General features: G+C 42.5%; 1 protein-coding gene across 1 annotated transcript in view; it reads right to left on the minus strand.

The window, feature by feature from the left end:
• Positions 1-1,513: 1,513 nt before the first annotated feature.
• PAPPA (pappalysin 1) overlaps positions 1,514-20,812 on the minus strand; it is a 308,026-nt gene continuing 288,727 nt past the window's right edge. The window contains exons 20-22 of the mRNA XM_083161035.1: positions 11,048-11,119; positions 8,727-8,825; positions 1,514-5,553 (exon numbers count right to left, since the gene is read on the minus strand). Of these exons, the coding sequence (XP_083017161.1) occupies positions 5,449-5,553; positions 8,727-8,825; positions 11,048-11,119 (276 nt within the window). The 3' untranslated portion in view covers positions 1,514-5,448. The remainder of the gene's footprint in view (positions 5,554-8,726; positions 8,826-11,047; positions 11,120-20,812) is intronic.

Here is a 20,812-nt window from a genome sequence, read left to right on the forward strand (position 1 = left end):
TTGTTTCCTATCTGGGCGCCCACGATTTTAATCGCGGGCATCGGGGGTAAAATCGGGGCCATCGCGGGCATCGCGGCCGATAAAAAATCGGGTGCGATGGGCCAGACGCGATGCCCGCGATTTTCCCATAGGGAACAATGTTAAATGCCTCAATTTACCCGCGATGACCGCGATTTACCATAGGAAACAATGTTAAATGGATCAATTTCCCCAAATTATCATAGGGAACAATGGGAAATGTGGCAAAAACAAAAATTTCCCCCCAAAAGTAGTTGACGCCACCCCGCCATCAACGTGAACCCGAAGTGTGGCGAGCGCAGCGAGCCCGCGAGGGGCGGCGGTACGCGTCCTCCGACCTTTTCATGCCCTACTATCCACTAGGGCGTGGAGTGAGAATAGAATAGTGTGGCGAGCGCAGCGAGCCACCGAGCCCGAAGCGTGGCGAGCGCAGCGAGCCCCGCGAGGGGACGCGGATACCTTCACAGGTAAACGCGTCCCTTCGCGGGCTTCCCAGGTGTCCGCGACGCCATGGACACCTGGGAAGCCCGCGAGGGGACGCGGATAACTGTGAAGGTATCCGCGTCCCCTCGCGGGGCTCGCTGCGCTCGCCACGCTTCGGGCTCGGTGGCTCGCTGCGCTCGCCACACTATTCTATTCTCACTCCACGCCCTAGTGGATAGTAGGGCATGAAAAGGTCGGAGGACGCGTACCGCCGCCCCTCGCGGGCTCGCTGCGCTCGCCACGCTTCGGGTTCACGTTGATGGCGGGGTGGCGTCAACTACTTTTGGGGGGACATTTTTATGTTCAGGGGTGTCTTTGCCACATTTCCCATTGTTCCCTATGATAATTTGGGGAAATTGATCCATTTAACATTGTTTCCTATGGTAAATCGCGGTCATCGCGGCTAAATTGAGGCATTTAACATTGTTCCCTATGGGAAAATCGCGGGCATCGCGTCTGGCCCATCGCATGTCATTATAATGACATGCGATGTACCCGCGATGCCCGCGATGGGTGCCCAGATAGGAAACAAGTACCAAATTGAGTAAAGGTGCATTAACAACTATATCAGGTGCTCTGCAGCAAACTGGACTATATAAATGATCTAAAACTCAATAAATATTTAAATGTCCCTAAGTGGCCCAGTCCTGGTGCAAAATGTCACTGTATCAAAATCCAGTGGTAGGATTGATAAATGGGTTTCATCAGTACTGTCCAGCAATTAAAATATACCAAAACTAGTTAAAAGCCCATCAAATTGACGGCTTAGTCCCAATCTGCTGTTGCCTAAAATCTTTGTCTTCAAAGACCCCTCACTCCATATCCAACAATTCTGAAATAGATCATTTTGCTTTCACTTTCTATTAAGGAGTCATTTGGTCCGTAGAATGGCCTCTAATGGTTACTGGCGGTACTTCACCTCAGAGGTGAGGATTATTTAGCTATATAAATATATATATATATATATAAATATATATATATATATATATATATATATATATATATATATATATATATATATATATATAGCTTCCAGACCCTTACCCCAAAAGACCCAAAACTTGTAGCAAAAAGTAGCTCTGCCAAATATTAATGTGTGTGGGTCTGAAAAAGTATAAATGCAGCGTAATTCACTTTTTTTTTAGTTTTGTTCAATTATCTGCTGACAAGTAAACTTATTTAAAAAATATGCTGCTGCTATAAAATACAAATTTGAAAAATATGTGTATTGTTTGTAATCCAGAAAATTTGAAAAAAAAAAAAGGGATCTGAATTATTTTGCCAAGTACTCTTTTTGTTGGTCAATGGATATTTATTTCAAACATCATAAAAACTATAGTCTGCAAACTATTAAATCTAAAAATCAGGGGATTGCTTATGAAGAGCGCACTTGCGAATTTCAGAATATTATAGACTTAAAAATTGATGCACTTCTGAATATTATATATATTGATGCACTTCTGAATATTATATATTGATGCACTTCTGAATATTATATATTGATGCACTTCTGCTTACTATAGATTTATAGATTGAGGCACTTCTGCATATTATAGATTTATAGATTGATGCACTTCTGTATACTATAACTTTATAGATTGATGCACTGCTGTATGCATAGATTGATGCATTTCTAAATATTACAGATTGATACACTTCTGCATACTATAGATTTATCGATTGAACTTCTGTATGTTATAGATTTAAAGATTGATGCACTTCTGTATAATATAGATTTATAGATTGATGCACTTCTGCATATTATATATTTAGTGATTGATGCACTTCTCTGATTTATAGATTGATGCATTTCTGAATATAGATTCATAGATTGATGCACTTCTGCATACTACCGATTTATAGATTGATGCACTTCTGCATACTACAGATTTATAAACAGATGCACTTCTGCATACTACAGATTTATAGACAGATGCACTTCTGCATACTACAGATTTATAGATTGATGCACTTCTGCATACTACAGATTTATAGATTGATGCACTTCTACATACTACAGATTTATAGATTGATGCACTTCTGCATACTACAGATTTATAGATTGATGCACTTCTGCATACTACAGATTTATAGATTGATGCACTTCTGCATACTACAGATTTATAGATTGATGCACTTCTGCATACTACAGATTTATAGATTGATGCACTTCTACATACTACAGATTTATAGATTAATGCACTTCTGCATACTACAGATTTATAGATTGATGCACTTCTACATAGTACAGATTTATAGACAGATGCACTTGTGCACACAAGAGAAATATAGATTCATCCTTTCAATTCCAACCTGGTGAACCATTTTTTAGGGATTTAAAGGTCTGTGTGCTCATCTCCCCTATTGAATTTTGTTCTCGTTTCAGCATTTTTTTGTTGTTGGATTTGAAAGAAGCAATTATTCTCAACACTTTATATGGAGTGATTCACGTACATACAGGATGACTTTTTTTTTCCTTTTAATCTTTCATTTGTGCATTCTGAAGCATTTTAAGCTGACTTGTACAAGACGGGTACATGGAGCCTATTTAATGAATAAGCATGTGTTAGAAATCAGTTGAGAGCAGTAGTAGTTCGTTTGCACCTATGGGAAAATAAAGAGGATTTTGTGCGTTTTTGCTACTAGCAGCTTTATGGAAACCAATGCATTAAGGCCGTGGCAATATTCTGAGTGCAGTAACCAGAGCTCAGTGAAATACTGGTAGCAAACAACTATTTGTGTCTATTTCTTGTCTAATATAAGCACAATCACACAAAAAATGTAGCAGTAAAAATAAATCTTGAGCGCCGGGAAAGATGTTAAAGCACAAGATTAATAAACATGCTTCACGCCAACACCACCTGGTGTGGATGTAGCTCTTCGCTTCGCAATTAGTTACATTATGTCCCTTTAAAACCATATATTTTGCATCTCATTTTGGACCGTGCAGTATTTAAAAAAAAAAATCACTCATATCGGCAAGAAAATTTTTGTTTTTTCTAACTGTTTTTTTTTTTTAACACAGGAAAAAGAACTAAACAAAAACTGACATTTTCAAGCCAGTGAAATTTAAACCAGAAGGGAGGTAGCTGTAACTTGCTCTACAAACACCCTCAGGGAATGCCCTAATCCTTTAGGGATCTCACACATGGGACAATCCCATCTCTTTCGCAACAAGATCTCAGTTAATTGGTCATCTCCAGACTCATATGTGTGCCAGCATAGTACTTGACAAAACAAAAGAACAATCTACTTTCAGCAGCAGCATGAAATATATGATCTATCCTGCTTTTATCAGGAGTTTGCATATGAACCCCGCAGTGGCGTAGCTAGAATTTTTTCTCCTCCCTGCCCAAAAAAATTTGGCGCCCCCCTCTTTCCCAAGAAGGGTCAAGACGATGGACTACGTTCGCCGCTGGCTGAGCATTACATATGCACGGTTGGGGACCCGCTCATTAGATATGCACAGTGTGGGACCAGCTCAGCGCTCAATGCTTCCTGGGTCACCTGTCAGTTCTCCCACCACAGACCCTGCTGGCGCCGCTCCCCCAAGCCGCTGCGGGGTCTGCCACATATGTAGCTACGCCACTGGAACCTCGATTGAGACTGCTAACAGTACATACAGTAAGCATTGCTATGCAAGACTGGCCTTCCAAGAATTATTCTTAGTATGCTGTTCATGCTATCAAGAAACTAAAGGAGACCAACGTATATGTTACTTGCTGGCATGGTGTACTCATCTTAACCTAAACATCTACCGGTCTACTTGAGAATTCTGAATTCTCCACATACATATGTAACATTTCACATAACATAAGTCTAATTCATTTATATGAAAACAGGTAGTACACAGCACCCGCAAACACATATGACAAACATGAACCACACAATTCTACCATGGTTAAAAGAAAAGAAAACCTTGATAATGGAAATGAAAATAAGGGCAGTGTGTTTCCATGTATACGCAGGGATATCCATTCATAAATGGCAATATTATTCATGGAAATTGATCCTAAAATATAATACTGACAAAATGTGTTAAATACTACAGATTATTTAAAACACAATTACGTTAAAGACCAGTTGTTCGTAGAAGTCTCCTTTGAATACAGTCTAACCCGATCGGTGAACTTCTTTGTAAAATTAATATATATCATCTCCAAGCTCTATGCTAGACTTTACCAGGAGGTATAAACCCATCTCAAGATAAACACGTAGTTTGGTCCCTGTGATTTGTGTATAAGGACAAAGCCTGAGGGCGAAATAGCAGACTGAAGACAAGATTTAAGGCAGACTGGTTGTTTGGATTGATTTCAACTTGACCTGACACAGTAAGGAAAATGGCTGTATGGGGCATAGCAGCAGGAATAGCAGCAACAGTTACACTCAAACATCTAGTGTTGGGTTTTGGTGGCATTGGGACAAATCATAAATGTCCATTATAAGGCAGTCAGATGTCATCCTAACAGACCTTCCAACAGGAAAAGTGCGCAGCTCGAGGTTTTGATTGACAACGAAACTCTAAAGCTTGCATTGACTGCAAAGCTAGACATTGTCTTCTAGATCCCCCAGTCACTCCTGTTTCAACTCGAAACCTTCAACATATTAGTCTTAACCATCTGGGAGAGGAAAGGAGGACTGAGATAACCAGTCTAGCTAGCTGGAAAAATAAATGTGTTTATGGCTTGTACATTGTCCTCTGGCCATACCACCGCTCAACACATCTGAGTTTTGTGTTTGTTCCTTATGGCATTCAAATCATGATTCAGATTTCCCAGTTCTCCATTTATAAAACAAAAAACAAAAAAAGTTCAGACTGGTTCTTATATAACGGTTTCTGGTAGAGAAACATTATCCAGTTCAGCAGCTAATGTAAAAGTAACAGAAGGGAATGAGGTGTGTTCTTCAGTCTGCCTTTGATTGTGGTTTTGCAAGTCATACAGAATGCTATCCAAGGCTGGGGCTTTGAGTGTTCTGAGTGTTCTCCTTTGCATGGGGGTCCAGGCATGCACACTTCTCTTGTATGTCGCAATCTGCTGGAAATGGAGTCACCTGCAAGGAACACAAGAGTAAAACAATATGATACATCCTCATTTTGAAACTTGATTAAAAAACAGAATTGTCATTTTGTTTTTAAATCCTAATAGGAATCTGTGGACTAGTGCTAAACATATTGTAACAGTGTATGTACAGATGGAGCCCCTCTCATTCAATGCCAGCGCTCCCCAGAATGTCCCCGCGAGCGAGCACTGGCTGATAGAGTCTCCATTAGACTGGGATGCGTGAGCATCTCACACGCACTTGCGTCCCAGTCACTCGGCGGCTGGGTGGCAGGACCCTGGCGGCAACCTCTAGAGGCGGCCACACTGATCCCCTCTGGCGGGGAAACCCGACTGAAGCAGCATCTGCCCGGATACAAACACTGCAAACAGCTCTCTCGGGGCCCGCCCTGCATGAGATCTTTTCTTACTACAGGACTCCAAAGCGAGCGGTGAAACTGTTTGCTGCCTATATCTTCTCTGTTAGCTACTGAGAGAATGGAAGACAGTGGCATAGCGGTTTCACGGAGGATCAGCAGCTGTGAATTTCCACAGTAAGATCACCCAGTCCCCCACACTAAAAAAACAAAGAGGACGCCTACAGTATTTCAGGAGTCCTATTTCTGCTGGGCAGAGACTGGTGGCATCTCTATGTTACCTGGCTACTGGGAGGACCCTTGTGGATCTGAGGTACAGCACCGCTATATCATCCCAAGATCTGGAACAAATATATGAGGCCATCACCCAAGTTCTGCAGAAGCAAAACTTGAAGGACACTTAATTGCTGAGCAAAGAACCCTGCAGGGGAACTTGGCATTCCAATTGAAGAAGTCTACTGAAAATATTGTGCGTAAAACCACAAAAAAGTGAAAAACTCCTTGTCGACCTTTTGACTGTTAACCTTCCCCACGTCGAACTAATATGTGTGTCGACTAAATGACCCTGTCGACCTAGTGGTGTTGACCTAGTTGGGGTCTATCCAATGATCCATACCCAGGGGACATAAAGGGAGGTTCTGCAGCATTTCCACCATTGTCTCTTTTAGAGCTAAGACACTTTTTCTGCCACTATTAGAATGTTTCTTAGCATGAATCTGTAGATTACTGTGTGGTCCTGAAGAATGGACATTCTGGAACTGAAGCGCGTATTCTGTTTCTCATTTTTCTTTGTCTACATGGAATCCTTTTCCAAACAAACTCCAGCAGATACGACCTCATACAATGCAGTTTAATAATATAAAAATTTATAAAAACAATACAATGCTGGTAGTAAACACTGATACTTCGTCCAAGAGAAAATGGCCGTGCTACAATCTGTCCTCTCCCAGTGAAGGAAGCGGTTCTGACATGTTTGGAAGCTGGGAGAAAACTTGCAGGTGCTTTCAAAGACTGCCAATTGGCACACATCTTATTGACAGCTTTGATAAATTAGAGAGAAATCTAAGGTTCTATGTATTAATATAGATGGAAAACATGTGGCTCACAACTACGGATGACAGCATTGTAACTTCTCATATGTTACATTCAGCAGCATCAATCATGCTGGCTAGCCCTGTAAAGTATAAAATCTATCCACAGAATAAATTACCCCTATGGACAGCACTATTAACTTTATCCACCTTTTTCCTACCTAAGTGCCTGTGGACCGCGGCACTCAGGACTTGGCAATAAATGATGAACACGTAGCCACTCTAGTGCCGGCATCCTACACAATATATATATATATATATATATATATATATATATATATATATACACACACAACAATGAGGCCGGCACTCAGGACTAGAAGTGGATGCCACAATAACTTGCTCCGGTGCCCTCTATCAAAAGGGGTGTCCTTAAGTGGTATACTGCAACAATAAGCGGCACTCGGAGGCTTGATCAATGGTGAAGAAACAGGAATATTCCTGTTTCTTCACCATTGATCAAGCCTCCGAGTGCCGCTTATTGTTGCAGTATATATATATATATATATATATATATATATATATATATATAGTACAGGGGGGATGGCGGCACTCAGAGAAAAAATAGACCACGCTGTGGGTTGCTGACCAACGTTTCTGAGCCTACTGGAAAGGAGCCAGTAGGCTCAGAAACGTTGGTCAGCAACCCACAGCATGGTCTATTTTTTCTATTTTTTCTCTGAGTGCCGCCATCCCCCCTGTACTACATACCACAGCAGCAGTTTGTTGCGCCACGGAGGGCACCAGATCATTAAGATAAAAGCCTTCGACTGCATCTTGTGGATTGCGGGAGTGCCACCAAACACAAAGCTATATATATATATATAGATATAGATATAGATATAGCATATACATATATTTAATGCCCAAGGCTTTAGTGCATATTGTTTATTCTATCTGCAAGACTTTTGAGTGCCTGAATGAAGTATGAAAACTGAGGCAGGTAGTACCTGGGCAGCGTGGGGTACTGGCAGCGTGGATCCACGCAGTGCGGGGGAGGCAGCAGGGTCCCCGCAGCGATGGGCAGTCAGTGGCAGGGTCCCTGCGATGGATGGGAACTAGTAGCGCTACTAGCAACACAGACTGCACAAAGGACGACAGTACTGATGAGCTCGGCTAAATCCAGAACACCCCTGGGATGCAGGACTAATGGCATCAGGTAAATTCCCCCCCACCCACACACACCCATGTGCACAGCTGTGAAAGTGTTTGCATCCATGTACAAATCAAAGGGAGAAAACCATTTGCAATCAGTCACCATGGTTTTATCCCCATGTTGCTGCACTGAATAAGTCAATGGCCTTGTAGAGAATAAGGCTGCTGCTGCTGACTTCAGTGGCCCTCCCTCCCACTCCTAGAAAATATCGGCCCGAAAGCAGCTGCCAGCTGTCAATCACCTTTCCAATGACTAGCTCATTCACGGGGGAAGGGACCACACACACGTGCACTGCATACCGTGCGGATTATACACATGTGTAGCAAATAAGAGTGATTAGTAGCAGGAATACCTGAACCTCTCTATTCACCGAAAACGGATCATACTGTACAATAGAATCCTTCTAGCCAGTTTTAACATGTGTCCAAATCACGATTTTGGGCATTGAGCGATAAACTGTTTATGAGCAAAGTGCCTCCAACCTTCAGTTAATGGGGAACCGCTTTTAATAAATAAACAAATGGGTAACTACTGTAAACACTGAAATACTGAGGAGTCTCACCTTTCCCGTCTTTACGGTGGAGGTACAGCAATCTCCTCCATCATAGTCACAAAAAGCCCAGTTGTTCCCACCATCACAATAACTGTCTGCATTGAATGGCTGTAAGAAATGAAACAATAAAAGACAAAAAAATTGATTTAATTAAAACAAAAATAGTTTAATGTCATTGTAAGTATACAGTACTGTATATACAACCACCCAATTCACAAATACCCTTCTAACATTATCCTCAGATCCTCAATGATTGTAACTAAAGATAACTTATTCACCTTGTCTGGATAACACCCTCTTACCACCCGGGTGATCTGTATCCACCACTCTATTTCGTTGAACAGACCATAGTAACCACTTCGCCTACTTTCTCAAAACACCCATTTATCAATTTCATTCCTACAGTAGTTCTCCATGGATCTGATACAGATGTAGCACCTCGCACCCAGCCTGGAGAATCACCAGATTCCCTGAGCTGGCGATTGCTGGCGGAGAGGCGCTGCATCTGATGGGGACACGCGAGCGTCTCACATGCAGGCGCGTCCCCTTTGCTCGGTGGTGGATGGCGGAAACCCTTCCTGTCTCTGCTTCAGGGAGATGGGCAGGCTTAGGGGGGAAGCGTGGAGGCGGTGGAAGGCAGCAACAAGCTCTGTCAGAATGAGAGCTGCTCCATCTGTATAAAGGGTTGACAGTGCCTAGGCCAACAATCAACAGGTTGGCATCAAATGGTCTACATGCACAAGGTCAACATAGGCCAAAGATCAACACAAGCAAAAGGTCAGTCTGGAAATTGTTAACACGTGAAAAGGTCAACCTGGATATGGTTAACACGTGAAAAGTTCAAGATGAGTTTTTCATGGTGGTTTTGTTGTCGAATTGTCAATTTCATCATGTGGACTCTAAATTACTGTACTGCTTTGCATGCTTTTCTGTTCCCAATCATAGACCACGGGGATGGTAAAGTATAAAAATGTCCAACAAAATTGAAAATAAATCCAAAAACTCAAGTCCAGCTTTTTATGTGTTGACCAAGACCATGTCTAACTTTTCCGTGTGTCCACCTGCAACCATGTCTACAAATCGGCTTTACTGTATACCTGGTAAAAAGGTAATTTATGACACCTACTGTAGATATTTCTTCAACTATTAATACTAATCAATCATGTTCATGCAAGGTTCACTAGTTCGATTTTTACCATTTTCATCAAATTTGAATGCTTCGGGCAGTTGGGTGAAAAGTGTCAAAATCACACGTTTGACATCCGAACTGCAGCTCCATGTGTAATGGTGCAAAGCCGAAGATTGCATGGGTTGCACAATAGATATGCCAGATCACATAGCCTCTGGCAGGCTTGGCTGGGATCACATATTATACATCATATGCAAAAGGACTGCATATGGTGTATTGTATGCAGTCCTGCCACCAGTGAAGCTGACGGGGCGTTTCAAGGGGGATCTTATGTGCCTTCTCCCCTCTGAGAAGTCACATGAGTGTATGAGCACCTTAAGTTCTCTTATTTTATGTGTTGTCGCCCTTTCTTGATTTTAATTGTCTTTGTTGTCCAACACCGGTTAATCTACAGCATACCATTACAGTTTTTGGAAACTTGGACACTTTCTTCTATCCCACTTTCTTCTATCCCACATTTTCAATTAATCTATGTCAATACATTCAAGCTTGTTGTCCACTGGCAGGAATGTTCCAAAATATCCCAGTTCTTCTAATCTACTACTTTAAGATAACAATTAAACATTTAGGGGGGTATGCAATGCCGGATCACGGCTGTCGATCCCTCCCGACAGCCGTGATCCAGGCCTGTTTATGTTTTGCCCGACAGCAAATCAGCAGGTGGGATTGAATGTCCAGACTGGCAATCGGCGAAAAGTGGGCATGTCCAAGTAAACGGCCGTGGATTGTCGATCTGCATCCGGGATCGCGACAATCTATGGGCATTATCGGCAGAACGGGGCTGACGGCTTCTAAAGTCAGGCTTGTTCTGCCGTGATCCCTCTTCAATGCCGTCGGTAAAGACAGCATTGAATAGGGACCCGCCGCTATTTCCCCCATTGGGAATAGCGGCGGAGCATTGCATACCCCCTTAAAGTACCGACCCTAGCCTACAAATATTTTTGTTCATGAAGAATCTACTGTAGCCTGCATTGAATCTGTGCTGATATTCAGTAGCCACAACAATATACAGTATATCATATGCAAAGGCCACAAGACTAAATAAACAGTTTTTTGTTATTTGTATATATAACTTTATTGATACCTTTTTGCACTCTAAGCACATAGAACCTTGTTGGTTACTTTTAACTCAGTGACCTACCTCACACTTTTTGATACAGCAAAGTGCTTCGGGGCGAGGATGCCATTTACGTTTTCCTGTGCAGATAATTTTCTATAACAAGAAATAACAAGTATTCTTTATGAGATAATATCAAAAAATTTATACAGTAGAACCTCCATTTAACATTATCAGAATATGAAATGAATGTTATCTTTTCTATAAACAACATTTTACACAACATTGTTACCTTTTTTTGTGTTGGATGTGTTCCCTGCATGATATTGGATATTGGGTTCAGATGTATCAATCCTTGGAGAGAGATGAAATAACAGCCTATCCGCTTCTGTCATTTTTCACCGTTAGAAGCTAATTTGTTGTACTTTATTTCCCTCTAATTTTTTTTACTTTATCTCTTTCTAAGCTTGGATACATCTCGTCCTAGGCTTCCTATTGATTGACCAGTGTTAACGGGGCTGGTGTAAGGCTTCTCTGTACCTTAGGCAAAACTTTAACCTACTGACCCACCCAAACTGACTCAACCACTGATACCCACTTTCTATCCCCTCAAATGAAAGTGTGGCGATAGCGTTTCAGAAGTTTCACCTGCAGTAGGTACACTTATGATTTCATAGACAGCCTTCATTTTGTGATAGGCAGACTAGGTGGCACACCAGGGACGTGCGGTTAGGTAAATGGATGAGGAGTCCCTGGCAAGTACCAGAGACAGATTTGCACACAATATATGAGCCATGGGGTACATACCAGCATTAAACACATGTGCAGCAGTAAACATTGCTGGAGATTCGATGAGCTTTGATAAGAGATGTGACGAAAAGATAGCCAGGTGAGGCACTGCCTCACCTGCCATAGACTTTTTACTCCAGAGTTTTGACTATAAAAATTATTAGCATAACAAAAATAATTTTTTTTTATATTTTATTAGTATTTTTGACATATTTAAAAAAATTCAAAACTCCGGCATATACGCTAGTATGACAGGAAAGGTTGTGCCTCACCTGCCTCACCCCACCGCACGCCTCTGCCGCACCCCCTATGCAGCTCCCTAAAACTGCTTAATGGTAGTGCCGTATCTCATTAGGTCCGATACTGGCGCTTATCTGGGGTTTGGCCAATTCTGTGGTAAGCGGACATTTTTCAAGCAATCACAGGTGTAAGAAAACATTACCAGTGCAGTAGACATTGGATAAGGATACGACTCTGACTGACTATACCTCACCCTTTTTTGATGACGAAATACACTATGAATTTTTTTGTTTCTTTTTTTTGGGTAAAAATTGATATTCCTCAACTGCAATAAGATCTGCATAAGGTGGAGTGCCCAATGACAGCTAAAATCCTCCTTGTTATATTCAACTTTACCCCATATGTAAGGTGACATATTTCTTTAGACCGTCTAGTGGCGATCCTTGGCGCGTTGGTGTTGGTTCTGCATTGTCTAGATTTTGCCATCTCAAGTGTGTCCATTCCTTGCTAATGGAGCCTGATGCTCAGGGATGTGCAGTCAGGGGAGGCAGTGCTTCCCCTGTCATTTTGTTTCAAAATAATACAAAGAATATACCTATGACACATATTATGTGTCATAAGTATTTTCTTTAGATTGGGGGTTGGCGGGCGAGAACAGATGGAGATGGCGGCGGGGAAAGGTTGCTGGCGGCTGCTGGAGGGGGGGGGGCAGCGAGTGTCGGCTGCAGCCAGGCACAAGAGCCGGGAGGGGGGGGACAGTGCCTCTCCATTCACAGCCACCACCACACGTCCCTGCTGATGCTGGATGTAAAAAAGATGTTTTGTTTCCATCTTTCTTAGTACATTTTTATGTACTATTTTCTGTTGAAAGTACTTGAGAGTTGATTCAATGGTGTATTGATTTCTATTTGAAGATCTGTCCATATCTTTAAGTTCAAATTGCGATTTTACTCCCGTAGTTGTCTAGAGCAGTGGTTCCCTAACTTTTTAAAATTACAGCGCCCTAGAGCATCAAAATATTTTCAAGGCACCCTTAAGCCAAACTTTTTTTTTTTTTAAAGAAATTTTAAAAAAAAATAGTACTTGTATATGTGATCCTTTGGGTCAATTATGTGGTGAGGGCCAGGATTTGCTTCTATTTGTCCATGTCATTATTGGTGGCTACCAGCTCGGGTTTGCCTGTTACATTGACAGCAAATGATTTGATTGGGTCCTGGACCAACAACCCAAGGCACCTCAGTAAGTGTCCTGAGGCACCCCAGGGTGCCTAGGCACACAGTACAGTTTGTAAACCACTGGACTAGAGAAAATATTTTAGTTTGGAAAGAGGCTAAATAAGTTCGAAAATGCTAACTCGATTCTTAGTAAATATCTTTCTCCTAGTTTTGATAAATCTCCCCCATTATTTCTCACACCTGTAATATGTAACAATACATGCTCTGCAATAAACTGATTAAGTTAAAATGTGCTACAGTACATTGCCAAAGTCACAATAACCACTGTGCTCACTTTATAAAAGAATTAGAATGTACTGTAATACCGCTGACACATGACTTAATGAATGCAAACTGAGATTCCTTATTTCTCTTCTGCCTCTGCATATGACGTTATGCTCCACGACATAACAAAAAGTAACTTGAAAATAAAATGACAGAAAGAAAAAAAGAGAAATGCACAAAACATCTTGCTCGCTCCTTAATCTCTGCTGAAAACTTCCCGTTTCAAAAAGAAATTGCTTTATTTTTGTTCCTACGCCAAATCATAGTGATTGTGGTGAAATTCTGCCCACATCAATGCGAGCTCTGTACTGCAAACAAGAGCTGTGAAGTGTATTATCCACCTATAAAAAATGATACATAAATCACAGGGTACATTTACCAAAAGGGAAACCGTAGAGTATATACTGTAAATAACACTGGATCTGATTCAGTGTGGCACATTAAAGTGCGGAAATCACTATTTGTCTACTTCCGTACTTCAGCGCATGCTCAGACACTGCGGCGTGTATGTGTGAGCCCTTAAACTGTGGTCAGGTTCAGTAAAATGCAACCACAGACTAAGTGCCAATGGGAGGCAGTAATGGGGTGACAATGTGGCGTTGGGAGGGGACAAGACAGGTGTGTCTGGACCCTTTGGGTGGGTTGTGGTGGATGTGTGACATCCTATGCAGCCGTTGTGACTCTAAACATGGCGGCTTGGCGTCTGCTTCTATACTAGTTAAGCGAGTGCTCCACTTTTCAGCAAAGTGTCTGCATTTTTGTGATACGATTGCAACCGCAACGCTGGCAGGGACCCAGCATACATAATGACAACGTGAAAAAAGTTTTGGGGAGATTTTTGCTAATTTATTAATGGGTATGTTGTTGTCGCATCACTCACTCGATAAAGACAACACACACGTGCAAGTGAGACAAACTGAAGTGTACGTTGCACGAGCACTGTGCCGCATGTACCGTTGTGCTCCTTATGCATCTGACATGTCCATGCATTTCATTAAGTTCAATTGTTGCGTGAGGACCAAACGCCTCTCGCCACCTGCACTGCGGCATTGCCCTGTGCGGGAAGCAGGCGGGCAGCTGACATAAGCTGCCCACCCCCCACATCATCGCTAGTTATCCCTGGGAACGCCTGGGCGTTCCCATACGCTGTGCCCCCCCCCCCCCCGCCACCGCCCCACATGAAGACGCAAAACAAATCAGAATAACCCCCATTATGTATGTTCCCGCAGCAGGTGTTGCTGCAGGTAGGAACATCACTTGCACATTTACAATGTACGGAGAGATTACGGTTTGGGTGGAGTGTGTCCAAATTGAGATTGTAATTGCAGTATAAAAATAAAGATTTCTGGCAATTGTGGGCTACATGCAAAAGCAAGCACTATTTACTCTGCATGCAAAAACATTAAAACATTAATTTTCGCCCCTTGCTGTGCACCACGGTTCCTCCAGGTTCCGCGCTGTTATTGTAGAGCTTTTGCTGTACAGTATATCTGATATTTGGCACTTAATACTGAAATTGATTTGTCCTTTATGAGTCACACCACCACAGGACTTCTTCGTCGAAAATGAAGAGAATAAATGAGAACAAATAAGGTCAGGGAAGGGGGGTGACTCCGGATGACTCATGATGCATTAAAATTCCCTCATCAGCTCAATAAGTTACACCTAATTTATTTTCATGCAGCCACTCAAACTGTCCTATGTCTGGAAGTAATAGACATCAAGCCCAGTAATAGGATGACATCAGCATTGTAAAACAATCTGATTCCATCATTAGATGTAGTGAAATATGCCAGGTGCCACAGTTACTTGTAACAATTCTGTTTCCTAAATATGCCGTAACTTTCTCTATACCCATAATGTATACTGATATGACTACAATAATGGCCCGTTGAATACTACCATTTGTGTTTTGTTTTACACATTTTTATCAAGTTTAAAGCAGGAACCTTTGGTCCTCCAGCTGTTGTTGAACTACACATCCCAGCATGCCCTGCTACAGTTTTGCTACTTGGCCATGCTAAATCTGTTGCAGGGCACGCTGGAATGTATAGTTCAACAACAGCTCTAGGGCCAGAGGTTCCCCAATCCCCAAAGTATAGGAAAACTAGTATAAAATGTAATGTAATCTCTAGAGTTAGAAGATGAACATAGCGGTGATATAGTCAGAGTTTGCACATTTGTGACACAATTATTACATATACTTTTGAAAACTAATTTCAGGGAGATTATAGTTGGTAGTAGAATTTAGCACAGCGCCCCATTGAGGGGGCGTGTCATGCTCCACCTAAAGGGCGTGTCTAGTTCTATATATGGAGAGATTGTGAAAAGAGATTGTGAACGTGGCGCCTAGAAGCGTGGGTGTGCACTGCTATATCTGAGAGGAATCTTTTAAAATGACTTATATACAAATGTAGATGATCCCCAAAGCAGTTAGTAAGAGATACTATACTTGGTAAAGTGCTGGGAAATGGTGCTGATGATTCAATGTAAATGTATCTGTCTCTCATTCCTTTTCCCCCCAAAAAAATGTAACTGGGCTAGGTGACATGAGGGAGATTGTGACCATGACACACCTGTGTTTGACTGACCATTCCCCATTACCACCTCATATGCTGTCTTCCTATCACTCACTTAATGGAAAGATGATTTGCATACAATAGCTGATTTGTGACCACACATGAGTCAGGCCCAATGTCTGCCCCATAGCAACATTTTGATGGGCCCCTGTCACAATGATTGATGGTAAAAGTGGGTCCTCTCAGCTCTGGGCCCCATAGCTGCTGTATCTTCTGCCCTTGCCTTTTGCTTATTGCAGAATTAGTGCAGCCATTTTGATTAATTAGTTCCCAGCCATAAAAGGCCCCAGATGCAGTGGCTTCAGGGCCCAGCTGACCCCCTCTCCCCCCATATTGAAGTATACCTTGGGTCAGCGCCATCTTCCCAGTGATATCTTCAGGAAGATAGCACCACACATTGAAAGTAGAGGCTCATCTTCCCAAATATTACTGGAAAGGGATGCGCTTCCTCACCAAGGCCCTTATTCTGGTTGGTGCGGTAATATCCGCGTGCGTTCGTCCCGCCGATGTTTTCTGTCTGCGCATGTGCGAGCGGGGCGTACGGCCAAATCCCGCATGAAATGTGAACACTCCGAACAGGTAGTGGAGAGGGGCGTGAAGGGCTATTTGGGCTCATTACCATATGCATACGCCCCGTGTTTCATGGGCGTTCCCATGCAAACGCTGGGCGTACGTATGGTAATGCGGCCGTGACGCACGTGTAGGGGGTGGACATATGACATCGCCGGATGTCAGCTGCCCGCCCAGATCCCTGCTTTTGCACGGAGAAATGTCCGTGTGGTCTGAGGTTGCGGGAGCTGGTGGAGCACTCGGTCCTGCAATGTTGGGGGAAGTTCCCTGAGATGGAGGAGGCGTATTCCGTGAAAAATACACGTGCGGTCCGTTCGGCCAGCTTCTTACCGCGTACGGACGGAGTTGGTGATCCGTATGGAAGGCGGGGTTTCGCACGCACGGTCCTGGCCGCATAATCGGATCCGGCCGCACCGATCAGAATAAGGCCCCAAGTAAGGTATAAAGCAGGTGCTCTTCTCTGTGCCCCCCTTCTGTGATAAACTGCCCCGCCCCGTTCATATTAAGGGGCATAGTCAGCTATATCAGTCTGTTACTACCCAGTTTGCTTTATCAATGTTTCCAATTGTAAAGCACAACGGAATATGTTGCGCTATATAAGAAACTGTAAATATATAAGTAAATGTCATGCCCACTTTTCATACCACCTCCCTCCCCCTCTTTACTGAGACCCAGCATGGCTCTCTACGCCTCTGACCAGATGAGACAGCCATACTTACTCACTATAGATTACATTCCAACATTCTGAAACAAAATCATATACTGTACAGTGGGAGCCCTAGTAATCATGGCAAACAACAAAATAAAGAGCCTGTCACTCAGTACACCTACTGCTTTAGATCCCACTGTGACATTTAGATCCCACTGTGAGCCACAGAGGTGCTGCTATATATGCAGGATGTTCCTTCTGTGCTAGGAGCCTAGCGGCAGGTTACTCCCCTGCCTTTGGGAATTATGCTGTGGATGATGATGATGATGACTCATGACCTCAGCATTTGATTAGCTGCTTGTACGTTACACCCTCCCATTGTTTAAATAACACGGTTGCCTCTACAATAAAGCGCCAAGATCCATTCATAGCTCACTTCATGGCTGTGGTGAATGGAGGGTAATGAGACTTTACAGTGTACATTTTCAAATTGAATCTGTTTGGCAATGGTGGGTGCTGATAGGGGAAGAGTGGGAGGACAAAGGTGTAGCTGAGGCCAGGAACATATGAAGTGAGAGAGGAAAAGGGCACAGGGCTGGTCCAAGAGGAGGGGCGTTCACACAATAACTAATCACACACTGTAGGGATTGGAGCTGGGTGCAAGTAGGAGGATGACACTGGAGGTCAGCAGAGACGGGATTTGGGGAGGGAATGGAAGTGAAGCTGTCAGAATGGAGATTATATACTTCTTGACACTGCACCTGCTAATATTAGATTCATCCTTAGACCTGGAACTTTGGCGCCTCTCAAATATATTTGGTGTTGACCCGCCTACTTGCCTCCCATATTCCAACACATGGGGCCAAATGTAATAGAGTGCGAGAATCAGAAAGTGAGAGATTTTGGGAGAGTTTTCCCATTTTTTAAAGCAGCAATCATCTACACTGCAAAAAAAACAGGTTGACTTTGCCATGTAAATGATTGTCGCTTTAAAAAAATGGGAAATTTGGCCCATAATGTATTAAGTTCATACCAGGTTTCTTGGGTTGGAATTTGATTGGATATGCAGTATTTGTTGCACCTGATAATCAGGTTTTCAAATGACTTCCTCTCCCAAAGCTTTCAACATATAACCCTTACAGTACATTGACTAGGAAATTCCGAGCATATACTTTCCCTTCTAGTGTCATAAAAAATATTAACTCTGAGATTACACAGAGCTCAGTACTGTTTGCCAAAGACCTTTTTAATCTGTCTCCACAATACAGAAGAATTCAGGAATGTTATGATGAAAACAATACAGACATATCCTTTGGCCAGATTAATTTTGTTTCTACACCTGAACTGAAGTTCTGGTAGAATACCTAGTAAGAATATATACTCATTCCAATTCAACATTTCACACATCTCTTCAAGTCTCGTTTATTGTTGAAAATTAGGACTCTTCTTTATAGACTTCTGGGATCAACTATTCTGCTCTCAGATAAGCCTACCAAGTTTGGAAAAAAAGGTCTGTACAATAGTTGAGTCTTTGAACAACTTTGAAACACCAAATATGCAACAGATTGAAAAGACCTGCACACACTGTATCTGCCAAAGTTCACCGTCAGTGTAAAAGGCCAAAACAAAAAAAAAACATCAACAGAAATGAAGTCCTCAAGGTACACTGGTGTTACGATGCGGGTGTGAACCCAAAGCCATGACCACTGTTTAGACCGACAACAGTGGGTACCTACACAGCCTTTGTTGTATCCTGCCAAAAGATGACTGGTACCTGCGAGGCTAGATCTTCACCTCTAAGAGCCATGTTTGGAGGGGCGGAATAAGTCCGCCCCAACTCCTGTGCCACCAGGTCTTACTTAGGACAAAGTACCAGGGATCCTTAGGAGAAAGATAAAGAGAGAATCTAGCTAAGGATTCCTAACTGAAAAGGAGTAAAAACTAACGGCATACATATCATAAACAAGGAAAAGGCTTCCTAAGGCAAGCTCAGGGAGGGCAAAAACCTCATGTGGAGCAGAAGGGTAGGGTCATAAGGTTGAAACAAACAATAGGTCGACATTGGTTGAGGTTGACAGTCAAAAGGTCGACGTGGGTTTTTCCATTTTTTTTTGAGCCAACATGTGCCGAAAGGTGGTATTTCATGCACTACCATCCACTAGGGCGTGGAGAGAGAATCGAATAGTGTGCCAAGAGTAGCGAGGCAACGTGCCCGAAGCATGGTGAGTTCAGTGAGCCACGTGAGGCGACTTGTGCATTGATACAGTGTCCATGTCAATGGTGTCGGACCAAAAAAGGTGAAAAACCCATGTTGACAGTTCGCTTGTGTCGACCTAATAACCATGTCGGTCTAAAGCCATGTTGACCTTTTGAGTGTGTTGACCCAAGGCCTGTCAACCTTCAGTGGTCAACCTAATGCCTTTCAACCATCCTATGGTCTACTGACTGAGCCCCACCTTATAATAGATAGGCAGCTACCTTATCCGGGTCATTTACACTGCAGGTGATTTTATAGGTTGAACTTGATGTACTTATCTCATTACTTCAGCTTCAACAACTACTGTATGTTACTATGTAACTCACTTGATATATTCATCACCAATTAAGGAGGACTTTATTTGGATATCAGCAGCAAAACCTACATCATTTCCTAAGAAATATTTAATTTGCGCCATTATTCCTGTTGATGATTTTTTTTTTGTTTCTAACATTGAAACGCCAATTACACATTAAATGGGGGAGATGTGAATGTGAGCAGACAAATTTGTGTCCGTGGATGAATACATACTGTATATCTCTGGTTACAAGATCATCCATTTAATAAGAGAGAAGTATAAACGACACAAATTCCGAGGCTGGCTGACTTCAAGTTGCCATTTCACCTGGTTTTTATTAGCCACATAACTTATGTTATGCATGTGTCACTTTTTAAAGCGATTATCTGGTAATACAGACTTTCACCACGGCAATCCATCCTGAATGCAGATTCAAGGCTAATCTTACTGGCTAGGCGTTCATCTTCTGAACTTATACTCAAGGCCATAAACCAAACTACAATGTAGATCTCTTTGTTTATCTCAAAATATCTCCAAACCCAACTTATTTGCTCTTTACAAGGGTCTAGATCTCTCATGTACACACATTATACGCTCCCACTCATGAATGCAGGACTTTCTACTGGCTGTCCCCACTCTGAGGAATGCCCTAACACTCACAATAAGTCTCCTCTACTTTTCAAACCTTCAAGTGTTCCTTAAAAAATCACTTATTCAAATATTATTATCAAATTCCGCAACCACCCACATAACCTTCATATGCCTTTTCTATCTGATTATTTCCCCACTGTAAAGTCCACACATATCCCCACTTATTTTCTATTTATTCACTTTCCCATCCTTCTCTCCCATCCTTCCCATCCCATCCCATCCTTCTGACCCCAGACCTACATTCCTGGGTCACCATATCATACAGCCCACCAAAAACGTATGCAATCTGGTGGCCCTTTATGGAATACACCTATCAT

Source organism: Crinia signifera, chromosome 9, assembly GCF_055691185.1.
Source record: "Crinia signifera chromosome 9, ASM5569118v1, whole genome shotgun sequence".
NCBI lineage: Eukaryota > Metazoa > Chordata > Amphibia > Anura > Myobatrachidae > Crinia > Crinia signifera.